Source organism: Eptatretus burgeri, chromosome 4, assembly GCF_056783735.1.
Source record: "Eptatretus burgeri isolate ZD-2024b chromosome 4, Ebu_testis_v1, whole genome shotgun sequence".
NCBI classification, from domain to species: Eukaryota; Metazoa; Chordata; class Myxini; order Myxiniformes; family Myxinidae; genus Eptatretus; species Eptatretus burgeri.
The window spans coordinates 25,963,181-25,983,760 of record NC_140964.1 but is presented as its reverse complement, the minus strand read 5'-3'; the positions used below and the strand labels follow the sequence as shown (position 1 = coordinate 25,983,760).

Genomic DNA, 20,580 nt, shown 5'->3' with positions numbered 1-20,580 from the left:
TCACTTTTCAGCACTTGTATGGACTGGATTTTTGGGAGGAAGACGGAGAGAAGGAGTTGCGGTGCATCGTTTGGCAATGTCAAGATCTCGGACCTTGATTTTGCAGATGATGCAGTCATCTTTGCGGAGACTTTAGACATCCTCTTGGGGGCCCTCGAGGTGCTGAATGAGGAGTCGGAGCCGTTGGGATTACGGATTTCTTGGGTCAAAACAAAGATCCAGGCTTTCGGTGACATCTTGGATGCTGCTGTCCTGTCTGTGTCTGTTTGTGGTGAGGATGTTGAGGTCGTGGATAGATTCACTTACCTTGGCAGTGATATTCATGTCTCCGCAGGTTGTGAGCCGGAGGTCAATAGACGTCTGGGTCGGGCCTGGGGAGTCATGGATTCACTGGATCATGGGGTGTGGCGCTGCCGGTACCTGTGCGGGAGGACGAAAGTCCGAGTCTTCAGGTCCTTGGTACTTCCAGTCTTGCTCTATGGGTGCGAGACTTGGACTTTGACCAAGGATCTGAGACGGAGACTTAATTCCTTTGGTACCAGGTCTCTTCGGAGAATCCTTGGCTATCGCTGGTCGGATTTTGTGTCCAACGAGCGGTTGCTGAGAGAGACTCGGATGAGATTTGTTACCTGCATAGTCCGTGAGCGTCAGCTGCGGCTGTATGGACATGTGGCTCATTCTCCTGACGCTGATCCTGCTCACCAGATTCTCTCAGCGAGGGAGTCTCATGAGTGGAGGAGGCCAGTGGGCCGACCACGTGCCTCATGGTTGCAGCAGGTTGACCATCATCTCAAGGAGATGGGGATGGCCTGGCATCTGCCTGGGGGATGGCCAGACGGAGGCCCCTGGAGTACCGGCGGAAAGTGGACGCAGCGACGCGCTGTTCTGGCACATGCTCCCATACCTGACCTGACCATATAGGTCCTTAGATCAGTTATGTCGATAAGTCTGTGTTCAGATAGATTTCCCCACCGATGTTTAACTGGCAATTATTCGTGTGCAGGGCTGTGATCTTTGAGTTAGCCGTTTTTCTTTTGCTATCGTTATTTTGGAACAACCACCTCAACCACAACCGCATTGCCTCATCACCTCCTCCAAAACCGCATAACCACATCACCATCACGGCCACCACAAAACGCCAGCCACGCCACCATTACGACAACTACAACCACCTTAACCACCAACCGCATCACCACACCACCGTCACTACCACCACAAAACGCCAACCACACCAACACTGCATTTCCACCTCAGCACGGTTGCGAGAAACCTGGAATTCATTGGGGGAGAACAGACGACGGCCCCACCCTCCCCCCCCCCCACCAACGACGGAGGATTCCACCCTGCGAGTGGATTATCAACACATGCGGAAAAAAGCGAGACCAGCTGTGAAAAAGGAAAAGAATGAGAAAGGCCCCGATTCGGCGAGGAAAATGCCCTTCTTCTGGAAGTTTCCCGCGCGTGCTGGAAGGGAGGGGCGAGGCACCGTGAAGAGAAAAGGGCGCGCTGAACGCAAGGTCGGGGGCTCTGCTGGACTTTGTGAGGTGTGTGGAGTCGAGGAGAGAGTGTCGTGTCGGAGTTGTGGGTAGTTGTATGGAGCCGCGCTGTGGGCTGAATCAGTCTGGAGTCTGGAGTCTCTGCAGTCGGTGAGGAGCTGGAGAGAGAGGAGCGCAGCGGAGCCAAGGTGCGCGGCCTGCCGGACCGTGCCAAACCGTGGGTCACGGGAGAGGGGCGATCGAGCGTCGCCCTAGCGAGTCACCACGAGGGACAAGGTAGCCAGCCTGGTCTCTCGGAGCCTTTGCGGTCTACACGGCTCTGTGTTTATAAAGACCCCAAGAGGTCCAGTCTACCCCTCGTCTGTCCTGGGGTTTTTCCTTGTTTCTTTGCGTGTACATTGTGACGCTGTGTCTTTAAGTACAACTGTTCAGTGTGTACATAATAGACGGTCGTAGCTCCTTTGCATTGCTCGTGGTTTCTCCCTTACATGTTACATAAATGCATGCGTGCTTTTGTTTTTGCCTTTGTCGATTGCAAACTACATGCGTGTCTTGCCTTGCTTGATTATATGACTGCGTATGTGCCGCTTATTCAATAAATGTGCTTGTTTAAATGTTAACCCGTTCGTTGCGTCCTTTTCCCTAATTGAACTGCCGTTCTGCATTCGGAATATAGTTGGTTTTTAAATAGCCGATAAAGTGATCGGGTCCAACGGGGCTGCGCGATAAATACCCTGCTCGGTTATCCCAAATCGAAGCGAGCTGCTTAAGAGGCTCGTTTCCAAGCGGCCCCGTTGAGGTACAGTCTCTCGGTAGTCTGCCCGCACGATTAATCAGGTATATCAACGATTCGGCGATTGACCCTGTAGCGCGGGTAGAGTGTTGACTAGGCTTTGGTGTGCTCAAAACACCCATAGCGGGATTCCAGCGTTCGATCCGGAAGGCTGCGACTAGATTGTCCGTTCGGTGGGCGAGGCGGCCGCCATTGGCAAAACGCGGTCGCTCGCACGCCTGCGGGCAGGAATTCACAACAATATATTACATATATATGTATATATATGTATATATATGTATATATATGTATATATATGTATATATATGTATATATATATATAAATATATATATATATATATATATATATATATATATATATATATATATATATATATATATATATATATATATATACATATATACACATCTGTATTGCATACCATGTCGATGCTCATGTAAGAGCTAATATACAGAACATATAACAAGGCAGGAGACAAAATAAAAGGGGCGGTAGATGGAGGCACAAAATAGTGGAGAACAGAGACAATAGGAGGTCTGTGGAAGGGAGAGGGATGGGGTGGAGTTTTTTTTTTTTTTGCAACTAAAATGGCCACATGTATGCCATGTTTGATCGCATCGCAAAGCAAAATGATGTTCATATGTATACCATCACGTGTTCACACGCACACACGCATACACGCACGGACACAAAAACTGAGACCAAACCCATTTCAGACTAAGTACAACGGGGGCGAAAAAGCCGGTATTGAACACGTCCTCAACCATTTTTCGCACTTGCATTGACCGATCTTGGTCAAACTTGGCACACAGACAACGAATAATGGCTTGCACATGCACGTCATTTTTCTCTCTTGATCAGATCTAAGATTGTTGACTGGCGACCATTTTCGTTGTAACCCCCATCCCCCACCCCCCCCGATGTTAAACACGCCCTCAACCACTTCTTGGACATGCATTGATTGATCTTGTTCAAACTTGGCGCAGAGATGATGAATGATGGCTTACATAAGCATTTCATCTTCTTTCGAGATCACATCCAAGATCGCCGACTGGTGGACATTTAGTTACTTAAATGTGTCCCCAACCACGTCTCAAACATGCACGGTCCGATTTTGTTCAAACTTGGCACAGGCACAATACATGCTGGCATGCACGTGCCCCTCACTTTATTTTTGTGATCTGATCAAAGATGGCTGACTGGTAGCCTGGTGGCCATTTCAGTTGTAAAAGAACACTACCAAAAAATCTGGTATCGAACACATCCTCACCATTTCTCAGACATGCATTAACCAATCTTGTTCAAACTTGGCACACAGATAATAAATGATGGCTTACATGTGCAGGTCATTTTCTTTCAATATCAGAACCAAGATGGCCGACTGGCAGCCATTTTGTTACTTAAACGTGTCCCCAACCATTTCTCGGAAATACATCGTCCGATTTTGTTCAAATGTGGCACAAGCACAGTGCACGATGGCATACACTTGCACCAAACTTTGTTTTCCAGTCTGATAAAAGATGGCCGACTGGTCGACTAGTGGCCATTTTAGTTGGAAATAAACATGGGACAGCCCTTTAACTCCGTACAGCAAAATTACTAATACAGTCGGGGCCATGACATTTTATGTCCCTTTTTTTTTCTAGTCTTATTTTTTATTTAATTGTATACTTGAAGACTGTCGAACACAAATCGCCTGTCATAATACTCCGAAGCACCTCCAGTTTTGCAGTGCCGTACTTTAATTGCTATAAAGGTTAAATGGGGTGGTGCATAAGGATGGTGTTCGGGACTGCTTCTGAAATACTTGACTCGCACTAAACTTCCAGATCTTTTTTTTAATTTTAACTATCGTTAAAATCATTCTTTTATTTAAATTGAAGTACACTATTTACTTAAACATTGTGCAGGGTATCAAGTTCTCTGAACTCTCTTGTTGCTCATGCTTACGTCAAGCTGGTGAGAGAGTTAAATAAAATAAAATTGAACTATTTTCTTATGCAGGAGTTGCTGGATGACCCTTTCTACATGGGGCTGTACCAGAAGCGTGATTGCAGCCAAATGTATGATGATCTTATCGATGAGTTCATGGAAGCCGTCGTTGAGAAGTAAGTTTCGAGCAACAATGCAGTGTTTGGTAACTCAGAGTATTGGGTTAACATCACATGTCTGAAAACCTCTTCATTGTGTTGATATCAACGATAAGAATCTGCCAAAGATAAGGTTGAGCTTCAATTTTCTTATCATTTCATTGCAGGTATGGACAGAACACACTTATCCAATTTGAAGATTTTGGAAACCATAATGCTTTCCGGTTCCTCCGCAAATATCGTGAGACGTACTGCACGTTCAACGATGATATACAGGGTACAGAAAACTACAGTATTATGTTATTAAACCTAAGGTACATGGTACAATTCCAATTGATCCTCATTCCCATGATATATCTGAAAATAATTATATTTGATATCTATCTGAATTATCTGTGCTAATTTAGATGACCTTATACCTGAAAGCTTTCCACAAACACTTTGGGTGCTTGTGTAACAGGCGACTGACTCGTGCTAATAAAAAATTCCATGAGACTCGCCATAATGGGACCTGAATTTTTTTCCATTAAAATAACATTTTAAGTGTTATGTTGGGTGTTGTGGAGCTATCAGTTATCACGTCCTTTAAATGTGAACGTAATGCATTTGGATGTGTTGTAAGGAATAGTTTTAAGCCTTTGAACCCTGAGCGCCTTGGACTTTCAGCTCTCCCACCTTGGGCTCCTTGGAGAAAAATCTGGCGCTCAGGTATATGGAGGTTTTAAAACCGGCTGGTAAAATGGCCACTAGGGTATATGGAGGTTTGAATAGCGGCTGGTAAAACGGCCGTTAGGGTCCAAAGGGTTAAGAGAAAAAAAAAATGAACGAGTGTGCGTGCATTGCTGCGTGTAAGGGTTGCCAAGCCGCGCTCCATTGGGGCATTTCCATGGATTCCCGAGTTGTGATAGGCTAATTTTGTCCAAGCGCAGGTTTTTGTCCAGCGTTTTATTTTAACGGCTTAGTCCAACTGTTACAAATGAGGGTTAGGGGTAGCTTAAGATTTGAACACAAGGATTTTAATGAGAAGAATAAAAAGCATGGAAGCAGAATTATACAAATGAAGAAATGAATGCATGACTGCACAAATCCCACCATCCTGACATGACACATGTGAATTACAAATCTTATCTCTTATCTAACTAGAAGGGCACTTGGTAGAGTGCATACCTCTACCATGCAATGTCTTATCCACGAGAACCTATCAGGCCCAATACATTTTTGAAATATCATGCTCTATGTCGTTTTTGGCCCCATCTCTCAATGGTGAAGAATCACTTTAACATTAAATAATCCTCGTATCCAGATCCAGATTCGGATCTTCACCAAAATCGAATCAATTCGTCATGATCACACACCCTACCTGCCCACCAAGTTTCATCCGAATCCGTCCACAATTTTTTGAGATATCGTGCTATATATTGGTTTCGCCCGATCAATGGTGAAGAATCACTTTAAAAATTGTCAGATCTTCACCAAAATTGAATCAATTCTTCCTTGTCACATATCCTACCTGTCCACCAATTTTCGTCCGAATGCTTCTCAACTTTTTGAGATATCATACTAAATATCGTGTTTGGCCCTATCTCTTGATGGTGAAGGATCACTTAAAAAAATTCTAGTAGTTGGATCCGGATCCAGATCTTCACCAAAATCTAATCGGTTTGTCCTCGTCACACACCCAACCAGCCCACAAAATATCATCCGGATCCGTCCACAACTTTTTGAGATATCCTGCACACAAACAGACAAACAGACAAGCCGGTTTGCGGCGATGGGTCGCCAAGCACGGAAACTATAAGATATAGAGCAAAATGGATGTCATATAGCGGATAGGGAATCACCTTAAGATTATGCATATCAAATCTCATCCAGTTCCATCTTTTGATAACCACTCGGTATCCATTTGAATGAAAAGTACCGAAAATGCGGTTTGAAATCGGAAATCCCCAAAGTTCGAGAGGGTGCTGTGGGTGAACAAAGATCTAAATCGAAAATCCGGTTCGATCGTTTGTGCACAATGTATTCCAGACGATGAGTGTGAATTTTCATGACCATCTGACCATAACCCGAGGAGGAGTAGCATTTGGCGCAAAGGCACCTCCAGCTCTCGCATATTATCGATTTTGCACTAATTGACCTTTGACCCCTGACCTAAGCGAAATCGGTCAATATGTCCTGAGGCAAAGTTGTAGTACTCATTGAGTACCATGAACCTGCAAGGTTTCATTCGTATCGATGCACTCACCTGGTCGCAAGGGGGCCTTCAATTTTCACCAATTTTCACGCATACCCTAATTGTAGGGGGCGCTGCGGGTAAAGTATTCCATATATCACAAAAACCGGAATATATTTGATAGAGCATCACCTGTAGATCATTCCTGCCAAATTTCATAACCCTACGTGGGATAATGGCTTTCGGAATTGATTTCGCGTGAACGGTACCGATTTTGAAGGTTTTTCGGTTGTTGCTGGGGAACCAAAGCGTCCCTAACAACTATCACAATTTCCAAAGCACTAGGTCATAAGATGTACCTTCCACCCGAGTTTGGTCAAAATCCGCCCACGTTTACTACCAATTATGCTGATGACAAACGAACAAACATCCAAACAAACAGACAGAATTACTGACAATAAGGGTCACCTATTTCGCCGACCCAACAGAAAGGGGTGAAAACATAACCTCCTTCACCTTCGGTGGCAAAGATGAAAAACTGGGATGATTAAGAGTAATCAGATTTAGGGTGGTGGGTTTTGGCCTTGATGTCTGTTGGACGTGCATGTATGAAGCCTTCGCCCCATGCAATGCAGCATCCCAACTGCAATGGTCGTCATCCTTGCAGCACAAGCTTGTTCTCTGTACTTTCTCACACAATATACTGCTTCATACTGTTACGGATTCTAGAATCCGGTCTTATGAATGCATCCACACATCCAGGTCCTCAGACAATTATTTCCTTAAATGCATGTTCAGATTAGCCCCATCCCCATGTCTTATGGGATCTTAAACGGGATGCATTGAGAAGGGTGAAGGATAGATCCCCTCTCTTATGGGAAGCTTTTTTTCATTGCGACAGACCCGTTTACACGCATTTCTTTCGCGAGCGCTGGCACCCGCCTTATTTTTCCTCAGCAACGTTTATGCACATATTACTTTCGCGAGCGCTGATGCCCGCATTTTTTCCAAGCGCACGGGTCGTCATGGTAACGGTGCGCAAGTGAGGCGGGGTGAGCTTGGGACTCTACGCCCACCCAGACGGGCCGCAGATATAAAACGAATTGGAGGTCCGTTCTGAGAGAGAAGTAATCGAGAGAGGAAGCGCGTCGAGAAGCGGGTGTTAGCGCGTGAGGGAAGAAGCGAGTGCGTAAGTGCGCAAGAGAGAAAGAAAGTGAGCCAGAGAGGAAGCGTGCAAGCGAGGAAGCGTGCGAGAACGCAAGTGAGTAAGCGAGCGTGTTGTGCGCGTGTGGGTGTCTGACCAGTGCCAACAACGAGACAATTCGTCCTACCCAGTGCTTGAGCAAGCGAGCATGTGGTGCGCGTGTGGGTGTGAGCAGCGCCAACAACGAGTGAGGCGCGGGTCAGTCACCGACGGACCGTGTGGGTCACTGGACGTCACCAGTTTCATGAAGTGTGAGGAGCTGCCCCTCCTCACAGCATGGTGGAGATGTAGACGTATGTCTAAGTCAAGATTATAATCTTAAGAGGGGAGAAGTAAGGGGTGGGGGAAGATGGACTAACAGGCTAACAGAGGATGGACAAGTGGCTTGATTATTGGAAGGTAGCTTCAGACATACCAGTACAAACGCTCTCTGCATCCACCCTGTGGCAGGTGCCTCTTGTTTATTGGGACGTGTGTGTGTGTGTGTGTGTGTGTGTGTGTGTGTGTGTGTGTGTGTGTGTGTGTGTGTGTGTGTGTGTGTGTGTGTGTGTGTGTGTGTGTGTGTGTGTGTGTTTAAAAATTTTTTGGGCCACTAATTTTTTTGTTTCTTTCAGGTACAGCATCTGTGGCACTTGCTGGGCTCTTGGCTGCACAGAGAGTAACAGATGTCCCACTCTCAAAAAACAAATTCTTGTTCCTCGGAGCAGGCGAGGTATTGTTTCACGTTCCCGGTTTCGAGCACTACAATGTGGTGGACAACCATCCATTTTCGTAAACGTTTTTGAAGGGAAATTGAATGTACCCATGAACGGTCTGTTGACATTTCAATGTTTTTCTTTGCTATTGTTACTATCACTCTCCAGATCAAGCAACAATCAAAGCCAAATAAGTTTGATGCTGTGGCTGCCCTCCTTCCACACTGACACATCTGTCCTCTCATGTATACTGCAAGGAAATAGATGCACCATCCATTCATTGCTTTTGTGCACAGGCGATATTTAAGCTTCACTGGAGCACGCAACAACTCACTTCCCCAATCGCTCCCTGACCACTCACCCCGACATCCCACACCACCTGTTCCCAAAGACAATGTCACAACATGGAACCGACTCCCCCCACCCGCCCCACTACCTGTTCCCAAGAATAATGGTACGACATGGAACTGTACTGGAGCAATGATTCCTTGCTTGAAAGGTTTTTGCAGTTTAAAGGCAGATACGTACATCTCTTCGACTGATTCATAACTTGGGTCACGTGCCGTCTTTCTGAGCACCTGTGAAATCTGTTCTTTTCTTGGATAATGAATATTGTTGGTATTTACTTTTATTTTATTTCCTGGTCTGCAGCTTTGTGTTTTTTTATTTTATTTTTTTTCCTTTGGGTTTGCAATGATTTTTTATTCCACAAAGGAGAAGCAGAGGTGTTTCGTGCAAGTGTTGCCATTTACAATATAGGGGACGAGATGCTTCAAATACTGCATTTTCTACTTTGCTTCAACAGCTGGCCTGTTATTCCTTACAAATCGTTCTCCTTCACCATGTAATACTGAATGACTAATATTACTTACTGCAGTTGAACTGTTGAATTGACTTTTTTAAAATACTGGCATTTCAGTCACGCTTTTTTGTCGGCGCTTCCAGAGTACAACAACAACAATTTGCACAAAAAGTGATTGACCATGCGTGTAAAAATGGAGTCCATAATGACCAATGCATGCACTCGCGAGAAAAACTTTTACTTTCGAGCAATGTTGAGTGAGCTGTGACAATCAGATGATAATCAAATCAAATGAGGTTTGCTGGGACTCACCTCCTGTTGGATGATGCAACTGTACCTTGCAGGCTGCAACAGGTATTGCAAACCTCATCGTTTCGGCACTAACAGAGCAAGGAGTTCCACCTGTGGATGCCTTCAGCCATGTCTGGATGTTCGACAAAGACGGTCTACTCACCCAGGTGGGAAATTCACACGGCAATGCATTGTGCAGCCATTCTGAGTACCATGGTTCCTTCTGTCAATTTATGATACCCCGTCTTGCGCTTATAAAATGGACGTGAATATTGTTGATTCTGCCAGGAGCGCACAAAAGGCATTGATGGAAATCAGAAGCTGTTTGCACATCCAGCCCCTGATAAGCCCGTGCTTACGTTCCTTGATGCAGTGAATGTTCTTAAACCGACTGCAATTATCGGTAAGATGTAAAATATTATTTTAAATTTTTTATTGTTGTGGGGGCGGGGGGGGGGGAGTGAGCACAGGATGTATGTATTTGGGCATGGAAGAACAACTGTATAAAAAAAAAGAGAAAAAAACACCAACTTGAGTTCATAAAATAACTTACCCAATGCAGTCTTGAGAAAATGGACATGGGAAGGGTCTTTTAAACTTTTGCTTATTGTATTTCTGAACATGATCTATATTTCCTATAAGCCACCATTTTGTCTGAATTTCGATATTCCCAACGCTGAGAGCAAGCGGCACATATGATTGGTTGAGATGGCATCTTGTACACCCCCTTATTTATCAGGTTACATTAGTTCTTCATGCCTGTTGTTTGTGTCCTTTATGACATCCCTAAAAATAGTAAGTTGCCTGTTTGGAATGATTTTCAATCTTGTTTGACTGTCAGACAGGCAAACGGACTTTCACTAAAAATAAAAATAAAAGAACCTTACGGTACTCCTCTCTGTGCATGCATACTCGGGATGACATTCCATCCAATTTGCCAAATTCAGACCCAAAGTACTGCTAAACTTCAGGTTTGTGTTCCAATTCATGTTCCGATATGTGTTGTGCAGTGTTCAAAATATAAAATTCAATTGCAGTTAAGTAATTTCTCGGTCATAAACTGATGTCAACAGACCAACAGAAGCAATTGCTTAACCCCGTTTTTTTTGCTTGGCACGTGGGGTAATAATAAAGCTTGGAGAAATGCTCAAAATGTCAACACATAAATACTGTATTTCTGTGTGGGCACCTCATCAGCAGCAAATCCCATTTCATCGTTAATACATGCCAATAACCAGGTGTGGCAGGGGCTGGTCGCCTTTTCACACACGATGTAATCCAAAGCATGGGGGAGCTGAACAAACGGCCAATCATCTTTGCACTGAGCAACCCAACGGTGAAAGCGGAGTGCACAGCAGAAGATGCTTACACACTCACAGATGTGAGTTGTCACCAAAAACACTCACTCTCTCCACCTGTAAACACTAGCCTTTGACATTACTTTACATTAGGGTGAGAATCAATGAGAAATATTGGCACATGGCATGGTGGTAATGCTGATTTGAAATACCTTGTTCGTCTTGTTCTCTCACCTCAGGGCCGCTGCCTATTTGCGAGTGGCAGTCCGTTCAGCCCTGTGACACTGGCTGATGGGCGAATTCTCAAGCCTGGCCAAGGAAATAATGCGTACATATTCCCAGGTAATTTTTTCCCTTGTTTGGTGAAAGTCGGGCACTTGGCATCACATTGATGCCAAGTGCATGTCAAACTTGGCATCTGACCGTTGGCATCACATTGAAGCATTCATTGTCAAATGTCTTTCTCTGAAGTTGTATATTATTCACTCCTTTTCCTGTTTTCAATTTCATGGTTCAAATGCTTTCTTGTCAAAACTTTCACGTAACATTACAGCAGAAACACGAGAATGGCACTTGGGAGAGCGCATACCTCCACCAGGCTGAACAGTTTACATTCTGTATCCCACTGATGGGCCAGATCTGGATTCAGACCTGAACCAAAATGGAATCTGCTTGTTTTTGTCACCTACCCAACTCATCCACCAAGTTTTGGCATAACCTGTCCAAAACGTTTTGAAATATAGTGCTATATATTATGGCCATAATCCCAAGTGCATTATGAGGAAGAGCAGGATTTGAGGCCACCATTCACAATTAACTTTGTGGTACGGTGGGTTGCTTTAGAACCACAAACGCCAATCAGTTAACCACAAGTTCCAGTGTCCACCGTCTAATTTTGCCATTTAACTTGAGGTCACGTAGCTTCCTGAAGGGGGAGCGTGCCCTCGGCAAAGCACCAATCTTATCTTGATTAGATCTTAATTTGGGCGGCCGAGCGTTTCACCGCTGGTGCTTGCCCACTGACGGGTCAATTCGTTTGGTAATTACCTCACAGTCTATCTAGGTTCAGACAATGCTGAATCGATGGAAGGAAAGGACAAGCACGGACATGTTGAAATGTCAAAAATAATTTATTGATAAGGAAAAAATAAATAAAAATAACTTTTTATTTCCTTGTGGTGAAAATAAGTCAATTCAAATCAGTCAAAATAATCACAAGCAAATAAAGAATTAATCTGGCATTGTTAGAAAAAGAGACAAAGAGCAGATGCTTATCACAATGCCTTACTTAACAATTCAACATGAGACAAGGGTACCCAGCAGATCATTCGGGGGGAGGAGAAATCTAGTCTCGCTCACCAAATAGAAGTCGTCGTACGTCAAATAAAACGTCCTGAAATGTGTGAGCGTGCCTTGTCCGTTGCCAGCGCCCTGCCTCGCCATACACCCACTCACAAACAGGCTTGAACGCCAATCGACATTACGTTGTCACCCCCAGGAACCAGGGACGCCAATAATCAGGTACGTCAAGAGCAGGTCTCGAGCAGAACCAGCATTAACGGTCCGAGTGTCACCCACCATCAGGAGCCACAACCGACGGACAGCTGTTAGGAGCTGTGAGGCGCTGAGGAGCTGTGAGAAACTGTAAGGCTGCAAGGCCGTCACCAACTGTGACAAACTCAACTGTCGCCAGCTCACCAACCATCTGACTGGAACCGACTGAAACAACTGTCTGACTGGAGCCGACTGAAACAACCGTCTGACTGGAGCCGACTGAAGCAACCGTCTGACTGGAACCGACTGAAACAACCGTCTGACTGGAACCGACTGAAACAACCGTCTGACTGGAACCGACTGAGGCGACCGTCTGACTGGAACCGACTGAAGCAACCGTCTGACTGGAACTGACTGAAGCAACCGTCTGACTGGAACCGACTGAAGCAACCGTCTGACTGGAAGCGACTGACACAAACTGTCGCAAAACTCTTAAAGCCTTCAGAACCGCAATCAGCTCAGTGATCACCAACTCCTGTCACCACTGACTGGAAAAAACGGTCCACTCGTCTTTTTTATAGGCGGCCTGTCTGGGCAGAGCCCCAAGCAGACTCCAGCCAAATCCATCTTGCATATTGGCGCATCGTTGCACGTGATAAACTGCCCGTCTCGCGATCATTCTTGGCCTACAATGCCATGTTTGTGGTGCTGGACGAACGGCATGAAGCAGCCATTTGCCAGAATTACCGAGCGAAAACGTGAAGCGCTCACAAAACGTCAACAACAATTATCACCTCAATGTTCAGCCTGATACGAAAAAGAGCCAGTTAGCGTCCATAGAGCTGCTGAACGGGGTGTCAAACGTCAATGGAAAGAGGTGGGTGTGCCTCCGTTGGGCTAACGGCTATCTCACGTGCATGAATGTGCCTGTCGTAAAGAGAAAAAGGAGCTTTCCACAAGAGAGGGAATCTATTCTTTACCCTTCTCAGCGCATCAAAGTTAGAATCCCACCAGACATGGGGATGGGTCTATCCTGGACATGCATTTAGGGAAGTAACTGTCTGAGGACCGAAATGTTTGTATGCATTTGGTGGATCCGATTCTGAAATCTGTAACACTCCTGTTTTTGGCCCTATCTCTCCATGGTGAACAATCACTCATAGAAACAATAAAAAGAGTAATCAGAGATTGCAGAACCTTGCTAGGACTTCTTTTGAGTGGTGTATTTTTATGTGTTTTAGGATAATATGGCTGCCAACCATGTGACCTCTGATATCATGTGTGAACCTTTTGTTCCTCATGGACAGGTGGTCATGCGTGTAAAGTTTCATCTTGATTTGTTCAGCCACTTCAGAAAAGAATATTTTTGAAGGTTTAAAAAAAAAATTTTTTTAAACAATTGGCTGCCGAATCATGTGACCGATGACGTAATGACAAAAAATTCTGTGGACAATTTTATCCCAAGATGACCCTCAAAAATTTTCATACTGATCGGATGTGGCATTGTACATATGCAATTATGATGTCGTAAGGAGGGCACCGATGACCTCACCCGAGGGCACCGATGATAAGAAATCACCCTCATTCCCCATGCAGAGTACTTTCTGTGTACCAAGTTTCAATTTTTTCCTTGTTGCAGTTTCAGAGATACAGAGGTCCAAAGTTTTTTTGTTTTTCCAATATGACTGTCAGAGTCCATTTTTAATAACCTGACGGACACCTTCGAATCCCTCTCAAGTAAATAATAGTTCGGTCAAGAACCTCAATTCCATGACCATTCTCTGGCAAGTAAGGCTTGACGATTGGTTTGACGTCTATTGACCTTTTATAAAAAATTTAGCCCCCATGTCCTCCCAAAAATCCCAGCATTTTTTGCCAGAGGCCCAAATCCAAGATGGCTGGCGGCGCCATCTTGAAAAATTAAGTTTTGAACCAGAGTAACTAGAATCATGTACAAAGACGCTTTTTCGGGTAAGTCGACCACGAGGATTCCAAATCTGACATTAGCTTAATGCTACGACATCATTTTGACCCAGAAATCCAAGATGGCCACCATCCGGTGAAGTGAAAATGTAACTTTTGTACTTAAAGCAACTACCTCCATAAGGATCTCTTGCAGTAAAGTAAACTGATGAATAATATAGATAATTGATTAATGCAGGACAAGTAAGCTCATTACACTTCAAAATAAGCTCTTTTTAATCGCTGTAACTTGAACAGTTTGCAAATGAAACTACTTAAAACATGTCAATACAAAATCATTTTACCCTAAAAATGGTACTTTTTGGCCATTTTCTGTAGACAAATGACACCACAACACAAATGAAACACATTTTAGAAAAAATCATTAAAAAAAATATTTAGAAGTCATCAATTATGCTTTCGTGTCATACTTCACATTGTTATGACATTGTAACTGATGAATCAATATGACCTTGAGAGATATGATCAGTCTGAATCAGAGCATTCTGCCTCACTAGATTCTGAATCATCAGATTCTGATGAATCCCCTCTACTCCTCTGTACATCATCATCTCCCTCCTCATCCCCCTCCTTGCTATCGTCTTCCTCGCTCTCTTCATCTGGCCCTGGTGCAGGTAGATGCGTTGGGAAAGCAGGTCATGTGTGGCGAACAGGGCGACAGCGACCACCCACCAGCTCCCAGCCATGTCCAAGTGGCGAGGGGTGGTGCTTCTTGGAGGGGTGATGCACAAGATATGCCATGTCGTTTGCACGGAGGCATTGTTGGCGTAGGCTATCTGCATCTGGAGGGAGACGGATTAATGATTTGCTCTTCAGTGTCTTCCACTTCGCTGCATGGGCCTCAGCCATGGTGCTACTCTTTTTGTTGCCAGAGATGATATGTCATATGAATTGGAAGAGCTCCTCTAGCATCTCCTCCTCAAGGTCAATGCTATCTCCACACCGCAAGAACTTCCGTCGGGCCACAGGGCTCTTCGCCACCTGGTCATACACTGACTTCTTACCCTTGCTATAGAAGCTTGAGTTGGCATCACAGCCTGTCATAGTGCAGCTGCACACTACAGTCTGCCATCTCATCAGCCACCAGGCCACGGCATAAGACGGTCTCCTGCTTCCTCTTGATATAGAGCATTCCGGGCAGTTGCTGTGAGATGACCGCTGCCGTGACATAGGCATCGGTATCAATGACAACAGGGCCAGTGTAGCCTGACTCGCGCAGAACTGAGTAAGCAGAAAAGAGGACAGTGTCAGCCTCAGACTGGTCAAAGCTGTAGTTCTCCATTGGTTGCTGGGTTGACAAGTTGGTGCTGTGGGAGCCAACAGAGTAGACAATCTCTGCATCAACACTCTTTGCAAGGTCTGTCAGGAAGTCGCATATCACTTTTTGCAGCCACCCCTTCTTGTTGCTGCTGCTACACAGCAGCGTTTTGAACACTTGGGCAGTAGGAAAGAGGTCGCTCAATTTCGTGTAGGTGTTGAGGATATGTGCCTTACCCTGTACCCGCAGGTCTCACTCGTTATCTTTAGTTGAGTATGGTGCGTCGTTCAGGTCGTTCACACAGATGATACGTTCAGCATCACCATGGCGGGCAAGGATGATGGATGACACCTTGTGGACATAATCCGACAACTTTATGGGGTGCCATATTGCGTCTGTCGATCTTCTGCTGATGGAGTTGCCATCCTCCAGATCATGCCCATGTCAATGAGAGCAGTGTAGGGTTCCTGCAGAGAGAGACTCTGGATGAGCTTGCTCTTCTGTGTCTTCCTGTATGTGCCATTGGAGTTGAATAGGGCCATACACTCCTCGACAACATGATGTTCCAGCAAGTCAGTGAGGTCCACAAGTTGACAGACCTCAACCAGGTCGATCACTGCCTTGAGAGTGCTCCGCTCCATTTCAGCAGCTCTCGATTTGAGTTTCTCCCCGGGTTTCTCCATGTCTGGCATCTTGGCAAACGTCAAGCGTTTGCTCAGAGGGATGAGTGCATGGAGGGCAGTATTCTGACTGAACACCCGCTCTCGCAAGATTCTGGTCAGCTTTTCCTCCCCCGCGGCACGGACTGAGTTGAAGTCCGCAACGAGTTCATCAGAGGCAGGAGTGGCTGACTCTAGGGTGCGAAGGGTGGGTGAGGATGGGTCGAACAGAAAGGAGTCAAACTCATGCATGCATTGCGACCAGGTCCAGCACGCACTGCTCATCTTCTCGCATCCGTTTTGGACCGCATTCCATGTGCTTCCTCATGGCTTTTTTCCGGTTGGCCAGGGCATAATGAGCCGCCCGGATCCGGGCCAGATTGTTCACATTTCTGGAGTGCACCAGCAGCTGCTTCTCATTCTAGAGGATGGAGAGCCAGCCAGACTTAATTTTGCTGCCCTTGTTCATGGTGCATTCGATCCACATGTCCCAGGCCATGTTGGAGTAGGGGTTGCCTGTGATGGACTGAGCGAAGTCAGTACGAAGGAAGGTGACCTGATCAGTAGGGAGAGTTGTCAGCATCGCCCAGAAGTCAGATAGCCACCTCCCGTACCTATTGTTGTTGTATGCTACCATCCATGGCAGCATTGCGTACAGAGAGGTGACGTGCTCGTCCCAGTTACAGATATGGACTGCGTGCACATTCTGGATGAATGCATCTGTCATGGACAGGAATTCCCTCCAGTAGTCTGCCATGTCGCTGGCCTCCCTATGGGTGAATAAGTTGGTGATGAGGCTGTCGAGTTCAGCATCCTCCTCCAGTGCCGCATGAGCAGCAGCACGGGATTCTTGGGAGAGACTCGTATCTCTCAGAATCTCGAGGTTCCTCCTCGTGTCATCAGCCAGGTGAGGCATGAGCCTCTCATGCACCAGCTGACTCATGAGCGCCTCATACATGAGCCTCAAGCAACGCAGCTCCCTCTTGTAATGCTTGTCTTTCAGCGCACGATCGACGGAGCCCTTGGCGGTAACTCCTCCCGCCACAAGTACATTTTCTAGCTCACTCCCCTTGTAGCACTTCTAGATAGCGCTCATCATCACACAGTGTGTATGGAAGGGACCTAGAAAGGGCACAATGTCACGGTATTTGTTTGGGTTCTCAGCCTTGAGCAGGGTGATGAGGACGTACACGGGATAATCTCCCATAAGGAAGGCGAAGGGCATGCGCTTAGTGGCGATTGTGGTAGACAGCTTGTCCATGATGTCATTCACAACTGACTTGTTGGGCAGTTGATTGTAAGACATATGAAAATAAGCCTTGCTCTTCCCCTGCTCTGCATTCAAGCCAACATGAAACCTGTTGTAGGAAGGGATCGTCTGCTTAGTTGTATCAGGGTGGTCATTAGCTGTATTCACGTCTGCACGAGCAAGGGCATGAATAATGCTCCGCTTGCGCTGATGCTCTGTACTTGACAAGAACGTGGTGGGCTTTGGGCGGATGGGAGGCTCCCCCGCGTTTGATGGTCCTATACGGCGTTACAACCTGCATCTCAGACGCCTTCTCATTAAGTGCCTGTGACACAGTCTTGGCGTCTTTGATGTGCGCTTGCTCATCCTGGATGTTTGCCTCATACTCCGGTACAAGACGCTCTACACGCTGCAAAAACATCCAGTTACAGCGGTGTGCAGTACCCCCTCCTGTCAAGGTGTCATTGGTAAAGTCGTCTTTGTCAATGATACTGATGCTTGGTTCTCCCTCAGTGATCTCGTCAGGACAGATGGAGCACCGCTCGAGGTCATGCACGGCCCAGAGGTCACACAGGAGAAGCACGTTCTGGTAGCTGATCCCCATGCCCAGATTGTAGTACGAGTCAACAAGCTCCTTGCTGCGAGTCATCCCGTGAAGGGTGACGGTGGCATTGATGGCGGTAGTGGTGGGTCGCTTTGTGATGTGCTGTGTGATGAAGGAGGCGAGAGAGAATGTACTGAGAGACAGATCTACCTCCTTCTTCTCCTGCAAAGCAGATAGCAGCTGGACCAGGAGAGGCGCGAGCTCTTCCTCTTCTAGCTCCTCGACTCTCGGCGGCCACCGGTTGAGTTTGATTGACTTGACGTCATCCTTTAACCGCTCAGCCACGTTGCGCACCAGTTACTCACTGCTGACACCGATAAAGGAGAGCGCTGATTCGACATATGAACCACCCCCAGACGTATCATAGACGAGATCACTGGTTCCTCTGAGGGCGGGAGTGGAAGCCGATCTTGCCCTCAAACACCCGGGTCAGGATATCTTTGATAAAGAATGACTTGACGCCGGATGTTGGGAAGCCATACCAAGATATGATAGAGCTGTAGTCTTTGAGGAGGCCCTGCAGTGACCTTAGCTCATGTTCATCAAAGATAACTGTTCTGATGTGGTCAAAGAAGATAGTCTGAGCCTCACGGAGATTGACATAGTGCATGCGTAGGAGTTTGTCATCTTCACTCATTTTCTGGTAACTACGCACATATTTCAACCAGCCTTTGTTGTGATATTTGATCTCAATCGCGTAGGGGTCATCAGCTGCATAATCGATCACACGGTTGATTCTGTCTTGCATTTTCTGATCTTCGAGGGACACCGTGTGGCTCTTGAAAGCTGCCCATGCATGATCATACGATATCAGGGTGCTTGGCGGACTCCGGTTTACAGCACCACACACACTTTGTTTTTTCATGTATCAGCCCTTCTACACTTGATCGCAGCTGCTTGGCAGGTGGAGTGGCAGCTGAGGGGAAAACCTCAGACATGGATGAAGACCAAGATTGGCATTCCTCGACCTATCGTTTTTTACGTCTTGTCTTGCCCTGTTCCAGTTTCTTGGCATTCCATATGGTCAACTGACATGATTTATGGACACATTGTATGCCGGGACCATTATCCAAATCGACCGTCGCGTCGACGTCTCCGAATTTGTCAAGACCACTCCGTAACAGGGCCTTTTTCTTGAGATTTTCCCAACTCTCAACGCAGACAATGGCATTGGTGGCTTCATTGCAAAGCCTGACACACGGAACGGTGGATGTTGTCTTGACAGCTATCTTCTCAATACTGTGCTTCTCAGTGCCGTCTCGTACGCTCGTACCTTCCCTGGAAAGACAGAAATAAGTATATGAAGAATATGTGTGTGCGATATGAAATTACACACACACGAACAAAAATAATACAAAAAAATAACAATTCACTAAGCAGGAACTCAATTCCGTGACCATTATAGATTTAGCAGAAATAATGTGTTTATTCATGATCCTCGGTGCTCCCATTCGAAAGTTACGTTTTTGCTCTACCGGATGGTAGCCATCTTGGATTTTTGGGTCATAATGATGTCTTAACGTCAGAGTCATGTCTGATTCGGAATCCTCGTGGTCGACTTACCCGAAAAAGTGTCTTTGTCCATTATTCTAGTTACTCTGGTTCAAAACTTAATTTTTCAAGATGGTGCTGCCAGCCATCTTGGATTTGGGCCTCTGGCAAAAAATGCTGGGATTTTTGGGAGGGACATGGGGGCTAATTTTTTTTTTAATAAAACGTCAATCGAAGTCAAATCAATCGTCAAACTGTTATTATAATATTATTATTGAGAATGAGATCTTGCTGAAAAAAGTTCAGTTGTTCCACTAAATAACGTCAACAGACTTTAATTGGTACCAGTGCTGCACCATGCCACCTCTGGTATTCCACCCTGCATTTGTCGTCCATGCAATTTTTAAACTGAAAGTCCGCTTTCTGTTTCAGGTGTGGCTCTAGCAGTCATTCTGTGCGGAGTGAGACATATCAGAGACAATGTCTTTCTCGATGCAGCCAAGGTGAGTTTTTTTTTTAATTTTTTTTGTCGTTTTGATGGAATTTTGCTGCCACATCAGTCTTGCATAAAGACATCTTTTGAAGTTTTCTGCCTGCAGTTTAACTTGTATTGGTGGATCGTCTCAAGCTGTCACACCTAAATGCTCAATAAGGTGTCACAGTTACAAGATGTCACATCGACAAGCTCAATCAGATCATGTTTTTGAAGTGTACTTGTACAGTGACCTGCCAGAGTAAAAACTTAATTTTTACGATCAATTATAAGAACGTTCTTTTAATGTTGGACGAAGAGGCTGTTGAATATATGTATGAGAGAGGTAGGTTGAGTTGAGTTGAGGGAGCAAGGAAGGAGGGAAAAGGGTTCGATTCCGGAGGGTTGTCGGACAGGGCTAATTGTGCCGACATCCGGGGAAGTAGAGAGACATTACACTCCAACATCATGTCATGAAGGTCCTGGAGAGGAATCTGGATGAGAGCATGAGTGTGGAGATGGAGATC

The 20,580-nt window shown here is 45.7% G+C and overlaps 1 protein-coding gene and 1 pseudogene across 2 annotated transcripts in view; one reads left to right on the top strand and one right to left on the bottom strand.

Moving 5' to 3' along the window:
- The window catches only part of ME2 (malic enzyme 2), a 64,259-nt gene that overhangs the window by 36,334 nt on the left and 7,345 nt on the right, over positions 1-20,580 (top strand). For both annotated transcript variants that reach the window (XM_085877203.1, XM_085877204.1), the window contains 8 exons: positions 4,295-4,398; positions 4,548-4,657; positions 8,372-8,469; positions 9,599-9,712; positions 9,834-9,948; positions 10,784-10,926; positions 11,083-11,185; positions 20,014-20,084. In XM_085877203.1, the coding sequence (XP_085733329.1) occupies positions 4,295-4,398; positions 4,548-4,657; positions 8,372-8,469; positions 9,599-9,712; positions 9,834-9,948; positions 10,784-10,926; positions 11,083-11,185; positions 20,014-20,084 (858 nt within the window). The remainder of the gene's footprint in view (positions 1-4,294; positions 4,399-4,547; positions 4,658-8,371; positions 8,470-9,598; positions 9,713-9,833; positions 9,949-10,783; positions 10,927-11,082; positions 11,186-20,013; positions 20,085-20,580) is intronic.
- On the bottom strand, positions 14,786-16,522 carry LOC147027667 (uncharacterized; annotated as a pseudogene).